The 10958-nt window shown below is 38.6% G+C and overlaps 1 protein-coding gene across 7 annotated transcripts in view; it reads left to right on the top strand.

Annotated features, from left to right (window-relative positions):
* Positions 1 to 10958, top strand: part of PPP2R2A (protein phosphatase 2, regulatory subunit B, alpha) — a 98268-nt gene that overhangs the window by 56844 nt on the left and 30466 nt on the right. For 5 of the 7 annotated variants that reach the window (XM_005886595.2, XM_005886599.2, XM_005886597.2 and 2 more), the window contains one exon: positions 5224 to 5321. In XM_005886595.2, the coding sequence (XP_005886657.1) occupies positions 5224 to 5321 (98 nt within the window). Of the gene's footprint in view, positions 1 to 3517; positions 3536 to 4536; positions 4661 to 5223; positions 5322 to 10958 lie in introns of those variants that run through there. The other 2 variants (XM_014533619.1, XM_005886596.2) reach the window with 2 other exon arrangements.

The following is a 10958-nucleotide window of genomic DNA, read 5'->3' as shown; positions in this document are numbered from 1 at the left end:
CCTGCATGGTTTCTGTTGAGAAATCAGCTGACAGTCGTAGCTGATTTGTAGTCCCTTGTAGGTAACTGTGTTTCTCTTGCTGCAATTAAGATTCTCTCTTTGTCTTTTGCTCTTGGCATTTTAATTATGATGTGTCTTGGTGTGGTTCTCTTTGGATTCCTTTTGTTTGGGGTTCTCTGCGCTTCCTGGACTTACAAGTCTATTTCTTTCACCAGGTAGGGGAAGTTTTCTGTCATTATTTCTTCAAATAGGTTTTCAATACCTTGCTCTCTCTTCTTCTAGCACCCCCATAATTCGGATGTTGGTACGCTTGAAGCTGTCCCAGAGGCTCCTTACACTATCTTCGTATTTTTGGATTCTTTTTTCATTTTGCTTTTCCGGTTGGGTGTTTTTTGCTTCTTCGCATTTCAAATCTTTGACTTGATTCTTGCGATCCTCTAGTCTACTGTTGGATCTCTGTATATTATTCTTTATTTCAGTCAGTGTATGCTTAATTTCTAGTTGGTCCTTTAACACAACATCGAGGGTCTCACTAGATTTCTTAAGGATCTCAATACATTTATCGGCTGTTTCTTTGTCTCTGCATTTTGGCTGCTTCCCTGTGTTGATAGAGTGGCTTTGTGTGCTAGGTGTCCTATAGGGCCCAGTGGCTCAGCCTCCCTAATTACCTGAGGTGGACACTCTTGGTGCATCCCTTTGTGGGCTGTGTGCACAGTCTTGTAGTTAAGCCTTGATTGCTGTTGGTGTCACTGGGAGGAATTGACCTCCAGGCCGATTGGCTGTGAGGACCAGTTGTGTCTACAATGGAAGAACTTCTGTACTGGAGGCACCCTTATGAGGCAGGACTTGCTTCAGTGGGGCTTTGGCGCTCACTGAGTCTGCCCCCTGAGTGTGTCTCTCATGGATGTGAAGAGTTGTATTCTGGATGGTCTCACTCTGACCACTGGCTAAACTGGCTCTTGGATCTCCAAGGAGTTGCAAAGTCAGCCACTGCCTGAGGTCACTCAGCAGGAGCTACAGAGAGATCTGCAGATTCCTCCTCTTTGTTTGGGGTTTGGAGGTGCCCAGATGAGGCTCAGCTGTGAAGCAGTGCAGGCTGCTGACAGCATTAGGCCTTCTTTTGGAAGCTATGGGGTTCTCTGACCCAGCTGCAGTTTGACAGGTTTTTAGGCGGAGAAAAGCCAGGCCATTCATATGCAAAAGCCTCTGCACACAGCTTGGGTGGGGTTGTAAATTGAGTGGGGCGGGGTCTCAGGGAATCACCAGGGCGGAGCAAATAGCAATGATTTCCTGTCAGCCCTGCCCCTATAGGTCCCTGGGTCTCTGTGTCCCATGGCCCAATGCAAGAACAATGAACGCTGTGAGCACCTCTGCAAGAAAGCCGCCCTCACGTTGCGGCCCGTATGAGTCTGGGTCCCCAGATTCTCACCCGTAACTAGAGTTCAGAGCAGTCGGGAGCTTGTATCTCCCTCCTGATTGAAAAAGACAACAGCGTACCCAGCTGCCAGCCCCTTTTGCGCGCCTCTGTACCTCTGCACTTCTGCACCTCTGCACTTCCTACCCGCTTCAATGCGCTTTTCTCTTTCCTTCTAGTTGTAGAATTTCCACTTAGCCAGCCTTCCTGTGGTTCTGGATGATGTTCGTTTTTTCTTTTAGTTGTAGTTTTAATGTGGTTTTGCACTGCAGCAAGTTCAGGTGTTTACCTATGTCGCCATCTTGGTTGTCTTTTCTTACCAATATTTGAGCATTCCTTTTAAATATTGCCTTTACGTTACACACTTTGGAAGTCATTGTGTATCAAAACATTGCTATGATGATTTAATGCACAGTATTGCAGTTGACTACTGTTCCAAAAGGGAGCCCTTTCCTTTTATATCAAAATGTTCCTTTCAAAAATTAACACAGGCATTTTTTTCATTGTAAAATAACATTTTTATTGATCATAAGAAAGATTCTTGGTTTTCTTTAATAGAAGTGTCTTGTTCTTTGTTTTTTTGTTGCTATTTGTTGTTGAATACATTTTAAACATTGATTATTTAGGAAATATAAAAGTAACCTCTAAGCCCTGGCTGGTTTGGCTCAGTGGATAGAGTGTTGGCCTGCAGAGTGAAGGGTCCTGGGTTCGATTCCAGTCAAGGGCACATGCTCGGGTTGGAGGCTCAATGCCCAGTGTTGAGGGGTATAGGAGGTAGCCAATCAATGATTCTCTCTCATCATTGATGTTTCAATCTCCCTCTCTCTCCCTTCCTCTCTGAAATCAATAAAAATATATATACATGTAACCTCTAAGATGTGTGTGAGAACATGACCCATTGTTGTGTTATACTGGACCATGCCTCGAGTTTGGTATTATGGCTCTACCAGGTTGATGTCTCTGCCTTTTAAAAGTATGTTATAGTTACTTTAATCTCAAGAGTAACATGTTTTTCAGTATTTGTAATTTTAATTAGTAGTTTGTTCTAAAACTCTAGTATACAGGATTCTAAATTTTCATGAAATACATTTATATTTCGGCCTGCTTCTCCAGAGAGAGAGAGAGAGAGGGAGAGGGAGAGGGAGAGGGAGAGGAAGAGAGAGAGAGAGAGAGAATGAATGAATGCTTTAATTATGTTCAATTTGTAACAGTGAAATTGGGGGTCACCACAACATGAGGAACTGTATTAAAGGGTCGAGGCATTAGGAAGGTTGAGAACCACTGACCTAGGCTGTCCAGTGTGGGTGGCCCTAGACACAATTTGACTAAAACATCCAGGAACCACTGTGGCTGGTGATTACAGTGCAGATTCAGAAAGTTCTGTTGAACAGCACTGTTGTAGACTTTCTGCAATCATTACTCGAAATGTTTTTAATGATATAGGAATCAGAGCATTAGAATATTTTCTAGAAATAGGTTTATTGCTATTTTCAAAACCATAACACCTTAACCTTGTCTGGGTGTGCCATAATGTGGGAGCACAAGTTTTAGAGTCATGCTTCCTTACGTTTTACACATCATGGCACACTGATAAACAGGTAGCTCATAGCTGGAGATCACAGGTTTGGGTGCTCTGCAGAATCCAGGCAAATTTGGCACACCAGTATGCAGTAGCACATACAGTTAAAAGCTCAGTTTCATAGTGGTCTCGGTAATTCATTCCTGGATGTTTTTTATGAACTATAAATACTATTTGATTTTGTTCTCCCTTTTATTCATCCTTTTTATATGTCTTATTCCAAGTGAGGCCTTCTGAGATCTTGACATTTTACAACTCAGAAAAACTTTCAAAGCATAGTTTTATGTTCAGATTAGCTCCTTTATTTGATGAGTTAGCCAAAGAAACATCAATGTTGTAAGGAAATTAGCCTAGTTGGACTTACAAGGGAAAGAATTTTCCTAAGTGCTGGTGTCTGAGGAATTTGAATTTAAAGATACTTTTTACTATGTATGATTTTTACCTCATTCCCTGATTTTAGAACCTAACCTCCTAATGTTGTTAATTCCTACTTATTTCCTCTCTCCAGCTGTACTCTATTGTGCTTTAAGTGAAGGAACTAGGTATGCTTGTAAATGCTTTATTATGTTCACTATATAAGTCAGTGCAGTACAGAGCACCTACTAGATCAACTTTTAAGTACTAATTGATATTTGGCTTTACAGAGTAGTCCAGTACATTGTTTTACACCTTTGTGTCACATATGTATGCAGTGTAAACAGTAAACATTCTTTACTTCTAATACTACTGACTCTGGTGGGCTGTCTGGGCTAACATTTTTAACCTGGAAGTGAGATGCTGTCCAGACCCTATGAAATTGTATGCATATTTTTGTGTGCATTTAAATTTGTACAATTTCTTGGGAGAGCATGTGTAACTTTCATTAGGTTCTCAGAGTTTCAGAAAGGTAAAATGCCTTGGACCTAGACAATGAAAAAAGCAAAGAAAGCTTTCCAAAATCAAGCTGGGCTTGGAAAAATCACTAAAAGAAAAGAAAATTGTAAAATGCAATGCTGGACAGATTATTGATAAGATATATTGGTCAGTACATTTTTAGGGACATAGTGTTCTTTATAAAGTTACATTATTAAATTCTTCTTTTTTTGTTAATCCTCACCTGAGGTTATTTTCCCATTGATTTTTAGAGAGAGTGAAAGGCGAGGAGGAGAGAAACACACATAGATTGGTTGCCTCCCGCATGAGCATCAACCCCCATGAGCATCGATCCAGGGCCAGGATCCAGCATGCCTTTGACTGGAATGGAAACTGGGATCCTTCAGTCCATGGGCTCGTGCTCTGTCCACTGAGCCAAACAGGCTAGGGCTGTTAAATTCTTAGAATGGGCTAATATAGACCAGGAAATAACCCCTTTCTTGTAGAAAAAGTTGACTTATTTGTTTAAAATGCATATGATGGAGTCTTCCCTAATGAGGCATAATGCTTTATAGAAGAACTTGTTAGTAACAGTGGTGAGTGGTACAGTGTATTGCTTTATCTTAATGCCCAATTCTGTAACTTAGATTTTTTTTCCTTAGGAAAATGGCTCTGGTGTCAAAAAGCAAGGAAAAAACCCTGATAATTTTATTTGAACTTGACTGTGAAGTTAGCACCAACTTTGGGTGCAATGTGTCTGATTCTAGTGCCCCTGCAGTGTTTGGGAGCCACAAGAAGAGCTGTGCATACTGAAGGTGCATATAGCACAAAGCATATCTGTATAAGTGTGTTCTGTTTGCAGATTTTTGTTTGAGAGGCCATAATTTGAGTTTATGAATTTATGGTTTAAAATTTCATCTGAAATTATTTTTACATTTAAATATTTTTCCCATTTTAATTATATCTGCCTTAATTTTAGAGTGCATCTTTGGGTTTGCATAAAAGAGCTTATCAAAAGTATATAAGAAAGAAAATTAGCAAGATGATTATTAATGTTTAATGGTGCTATCATAGAATGTTTCACAAGTTGTTGATTTCATTACATTCATGAATTTAATGAAATATTAATAAACCACTAATATTTATTACTTGTTGTGTTCCTGTTTGTTAAAGTAGTGTGTCCTATTGGTTTATTCTGGGGAGAATTTTTTTTGATGAACCAAAATATTTATGAAAGAACTTTAGATTTATTTTATTTCTGATGGCAGGTTGTATGTATAGACTTGGAATATGTTAGGGAAAGCATGCAAAGTTCTAAAACTCTAGGGAGTTGGGAGAGAAAAACTAATGCCTATTTTTGTTTGTTTCAATTATACAGCAGATATAATTTCTACAGTAGAATTTAATCATTCTGGAGAATTACTAGCGACAGGAGATAAAGGTGGTAGAGTTGTCATCTTTCAACAGGAGCAGGAGGTAAGTGTTTTAAAGTTATAACATAAATTTCAGTTTGCTCTTGGGACTGGAGCTTCTGTTGCACTGGAGAATTTCATCAGAGGATATTGGCAGTTTTTAAAAGAAATGTCTGTTTAGCCAATGTATACTGTTTCTCTTAGCTTTGTGTGTGTACATGTGTGTGTGCTTTAATTTTTAAACAATGCTTTAATTGTGAAAAGATTTGTTGGGGAAAAGGGTGGGGAGTGGTGGAGTAATCCAAGATATTAACTGGTTTTGAAGCTTTGGCCCTCTTAATTTTTCTTTTAAAACTCCATAAAGCAAAATTGCTTTGACCTCCTCTCACTGCTTAGTTTGCTTTGTGTAGTTGGGGTTGGGGGGCCAGCTTAAAGAAAAAGTCGCTCAATTATTTTTATGTCAGTCCATACTGATACTGTTATTCTGATTTAAATATAAAGGTTTACATGACAGTTGCATGTATATAAGCTCAGTACCCCTTTTAAAATGGAATTGATTTGAAAATTATTTTCCTTTTCTCTTTGAAGAAAGGAATTTCTCATTGCAGAATCCGCAATTAAAGTGGTTTTTTGTTGTGGGTACAAAAGTTAGGCACACTTCTAAATCTGATCGATAGATTTCTCACTAAAATTTTATCTAAACAAAATTTGTCACACTAGATTTTCCTTACTCTCTTTCTCCATTTGTAGATCAAAATTAAACCTTTAAAATTATTTTTTATACATCCTGCCCTTCTCTACCTATAATATATTTTAAAATAGTTAAGAATAATGTGGGTTATGTACAAGGTTTTACAAATAGATGTCTAAATTATAACACAGAGTTAGGTTTTAAAGGATTGTGAAATTCCTTAAATAAGCAAAGAATCTAGTAATAATACTACTACTTTGCACTTCTATAGCGCCTTTGACCTGAGGATCTCAAAGTGCTTTACAAATACTAATGAATTAATCCTCACAACACCCCAGTGAGGTAGGTAATTTAATTTTAAAAGAAATGATTAATAGTGTCTGATTAGAAGATGCACATACACTAAGTATGTCTCCTTTTATTTATTATTTTTGGTTGGAAGAAAATAAGACTCAAGGTTTTCTTGACAAAGAATATCCTTGTGGGAATGGGGATGCAAAATCAGTTTTCTGTTCCTATTTTCAAGCAGCTAAAAATTTGACCATAAGAATCTTGAAATACTTGGTTGAAACGCAACCTTACAGATTATTACAATTTCAGTGTGTTTACAAATGAGAGTCAAGATATTAAGAGATCACTTGATTACTTAGTGGCAGAACTAACAACTGGAACCCAAAATTTCTGATGTGTCATCTTTTCAATGCTCTTTGAGAACAAAAAAATGAATGTTAATTTTGCTGTTCAGAATTTACAGCTGCCTTTCCCATAGGCATTCTCTGCCCTTTAATTTTTTACTGAAATTCAGTGACTTTTCTATACTTTTTTGTTTTAAAGAAAGGTGTTTTGAGAAAAACATTTAAAATTAACTTTGCTTCTTAAACAGTTCCATCTTGCTTACATTGAGGGTTTCTGAGAGTCTACGTTTTTAATGAGGGCCTTATGTTACTTTAAAATCTAAGTTGTTAATTTAAAACTAATTTAGAAATATTTTGCTTGAGAATGAGGTCATTTTCACCAATAGAAGGTGGTTTGTTATTAAAGTAAAAATTAAATGTGAAAAAAATGACTCATTTAATGGAGGAGATTTACTTTAATAGGGATTCAATAAATGTAGTCAAAACAGTGCTTAATATTTTCCTAAAGGCTGTCAGTAATATATTGAATTGGAATTAAAGATCTAACATGGAGTTACTGAAACTGCTACACATTTTACTTATATTGGATAATATGGCCAACATTTCCTGTGATTCTTTACTGAAGTTTCATTGAAGAATCTAAAGCACTCATATTTAAAATATATAAGAAGGCATTAGCAAAGTGACTGACATTTTTAAAGGGACACTGCTAGGAAAAAGGGACTTCCTTTTTCATGTATCTAGCATCGTTAACTGCATTTAAGAATTCAAGATAAGATTCATTATCTAGAATCTTGAATTAGTAGTATGTCTTTTGAGAATTACTTAGTATAAATATCATTGTATTTTTTACGTGATAGATTAAATGATGATGATGATAATTGAATTCCCCACCCCGGAACTTGATCTTATTAGCATTAATTTGGTGCATTTTACCTAATTTATTTTCTACATTTTTAAGCCTTCTCGTATACTGGAGTTTCTAATAATAGTCTTGTCATCAGCAAAATCAACACTTACATCATTGAGTATAAACGTAGGTACCTCACACTTCTGGAGGCACCTTTATTTCAGTACCTAACATATTTATATTATATTTTATGAATTTGTGTGTGTGTGTGTGTGTGTGTGTGTGTAAAATAGTGTTGCATTTTGAAAAGAGGAGAACTTAGAGATGGTAAAAAAATTTGGCTCAATTTTTAGATAAATCCCAGGAAAAGTTTATAACACAAGCTCTGGAATTAGAATTTGGTTCTCTAAATTTCAGTTCAGCTTCTTCTGATAACCACAGCTGTGATGGTACATTCCAGGGTACACACTAGTACCTGTCCAGTGAGTACATCTTAGTCTATGATAATGGTGCTACTGCTGTTTGCAAAACACAATGGCATTTGCACTATTGTGGCTTTATCCTCTCTCCTTCAGCTTCCAGTTTGGCAGGGTTCCTTGCAAAACTTCCCTTGACTGGAGACCGTTTATTGTTCACTCTTTTTGTTGTCCTCAGTTATTTAAGAGAAAGTCATACAGTAGCATCAGTGAACCTGGCACATCACATCTTTAACCCACTGTTCTGTCTCACTTCTTTTACCCTTCAGACATTGCAGGTCCCCTTCCTATACTCCCATAGGGTATCTCTTGCTGCCTGTATCCCCCAATGAGAGAATCCCAGTAATCATTAGAGGGTCTTGATTCAGTTTAAATATATTTCAGCCTGGTGATACTGTGTCATTTAATAGTATTTTCATAACTAATATGATTGAGTAGTTTTTGTTGGACAGAATCTCTGTAATAGAAGCAGGGCATATAGGGAAGTTTAAGCACAAGGGTAAAATTATTTCCATGAGGCATCACACCCCACCACATGGTCAGTAAGGGTCCAGAATTCAATACCATTTATAAAAAGGGTTTGATTTATTTTGCTATTTATTTAAGTGAAAGAGAAGACCTGATTTAAGGTGATGTAGCATCATTCACATAACATAGTACTTACTGTGTGCAATCAGAGTAGCAAATTGAGACATGTCAGTGGGGAATGGTTGAAGGGATCGAGGTATAGTCAGAAGAGCCTATGAAGAGTCTTGATATTTAGGGATTCGTGTGTAAAGAAGAGATTAGTTTGTGTATGGAAATAAATACATAAGAGTTGGATGCCTGTCAGGAAGAAAGAATACACAACGTTCAAAAAAATATCACCATGGTTTCTTTCAAATCAAAATATCTATAAAATAAGGTTCTTTTCTTAACTACCAGGCCTTTTCTATTCTTTTCATTCACACTCTAATCTGCTGTGCTTTTCAGAGTATAAAATGTCAGAATCACCTGGGGCATGTATTTAAAATGTAGATTCCTAGACTGCACCTCAAAACCACTAAATCAGAATTTCTGGAGCCTCAAGACTCCCAACACTTTTACTTTTTTTAAAAGTCCTTTAGGGATTTCACCTTATAAAATATACAAAATTAAAATGGTCTGTATTCCAATACCAGGATAATGGTATTTTTATATCATCTAAAAATAATTGTAAGTATTTTTGCCAAGATAGATCATGCATATAGAAAAATGCACAGAATTGCCAAACCGGTTTGGCTCGGTGGATAGAGCGTCGGCCTGTGTACTGAAAGGTCCCAGGTTCGATTCCAGTCAAGGGCATGTACCTTGGTTGCGAGCACATCCCCAGTGGGAGGTGTGCAGGAGGCAGCTGGTCGATGTTTCTCTCTCATCGATGTTTCTAGCTCTCTCTCCCTCTCCCTTCCTCTCTGTAAAAAAAAATCAATAAAAATATATTTTAAAAAAAACAAAAAGAAAAAGAAAAATGCACAGAATTATAGGTCTACAGTTCCATGAATTTTCACAAAACAAACACTTGTGTAACTTTCCCTTGGATCAAGAAATGGGATCTTGCTCTAGCCGTTTTGGCTCAGTGGATAGAGAGTCGACCTGCGGACCAAAGGGTCCTGGGTTCGATTCCTGTTATGGGCACATACCTTGGTTTCAGGCTCCTCCCCAGCCCAGTCTCTGGTGAGGGCTTGAGCAGGAGGCAACCAATCAATGTGTGTTTCTGTCACATCAGTGTTTCTCTTTGTCTTTAACTTTCTCTTCCACTCTCCCTAAAAATCAATGGAAAAATATCCTCAGGTGAGGATTAACCAAAAAGGGGGGGCGGGGGGAGATAATACTGTGGCATTCTAAATAATAATAAAAGTTATTCTTATTTTTTGGTCTGTTTCGAATTTATATGTATCTGGTACATTCAAAGAAATTAAGAGATAACATAGGATTGTGCAGGGGTTCTTAACCTTTTTTGTGCCATTGATTCCCTTCAGTGGCCTTATAAATTCTATGGACTTCTCAGAATGTTTTAATTGCATGAAATACATAGGATTATGAAGGAAATCATATTGAAATATGTTCTCCAATGGATTATAAGTAATGTGTTTTTTATGCTGGAATGTGATTTTTAAAACATGTCATTTCTATAGTGACAAAGTCACAGGTGTTGCTAATACTGTGGTTTGTTGCCTCCATCCATAATTGGAAGAAGTGCTGAATTGCAGCTAGAGGTTAGTGAAAATAAATGTGTTAATTTCCACTGCATCCAAGTTCACAAAATCCCTGGGAGTTTGCATAGTTTATGGGCCCCGAATCTACAACCCCTGATAATGCGATCACTATCCTCCTATATAATAAAAGAGAAACATGTAAATTTACCATCCCTCCGCTACACTCACCAGCCAATCAGGAGAGTATGCAAATTAACCCGACAAAGATGGTGGGTTAATTTGCATGCACAGGCGCCGAGCGGCCTGGGTCCCAGGAACATCCTTGGGACCCAGGCCACGCCGGGCCTACGGTCACAGGCACCAAGCGGATGTTCCCACCCTGTGGCCGCGTGCACCGGCCTGGGTCCACGCCCCCCAGCCCAGTGCCCATCACGGGCGAACAGGCCAGGCCAGGCCTCCCCGTGATCCCAAGTGAAGAAGCCGCTCCGCTGACCAGCCTGCGCTATGGACCTGTTCGGGTGGGTGGCGCGGAGTCCGGGGCCTCTAGCCTGCAGCCGTGGGAAGTCTCCCTCTCCCCAGAGTTAGGAGTACCAGCCCAGGTCCACCCAGCGGCCAGGTCCTGACTGTGGGGGTGAGTTCCTGCAGGCTGGGGTTTGATCCCTAGGCATTAGCAGTAGGAGACCAGTGCCTATGTTATTGCTGTGTGTCCGGGTTTTAATTGGACAAATGCCTGGTGGTCCCAGGCGCCAGCTTAGCAAAATCTTTTAGGAGGAGAATTCTGTCTGGGTTTCCTCAAATTCCCTCAGCCACTACTCACCCCTCTGTAAAGGCACAGAACAAGTGAGGCCCCTTAAATAAAAATCAGAGGTCTCCAG

This window comes from Myotis brandtii, unplaced genomic scaffold, assembly GCF_000412655.1.
Source record: "Myotis brandtii unplaced genomic scaffold, ASM41265v1 scaffold990, whole genome shotgun sequence".
Lineage (NCBI taxonomy): Eukaryota > Metazoa > Chordata > Mammalia > Chiroptera > Vespertilionidae > Myotis > Myotis brandtii.
This window is presented reverse-complemented; position numbering and strand designations above follow the sequence as displayed.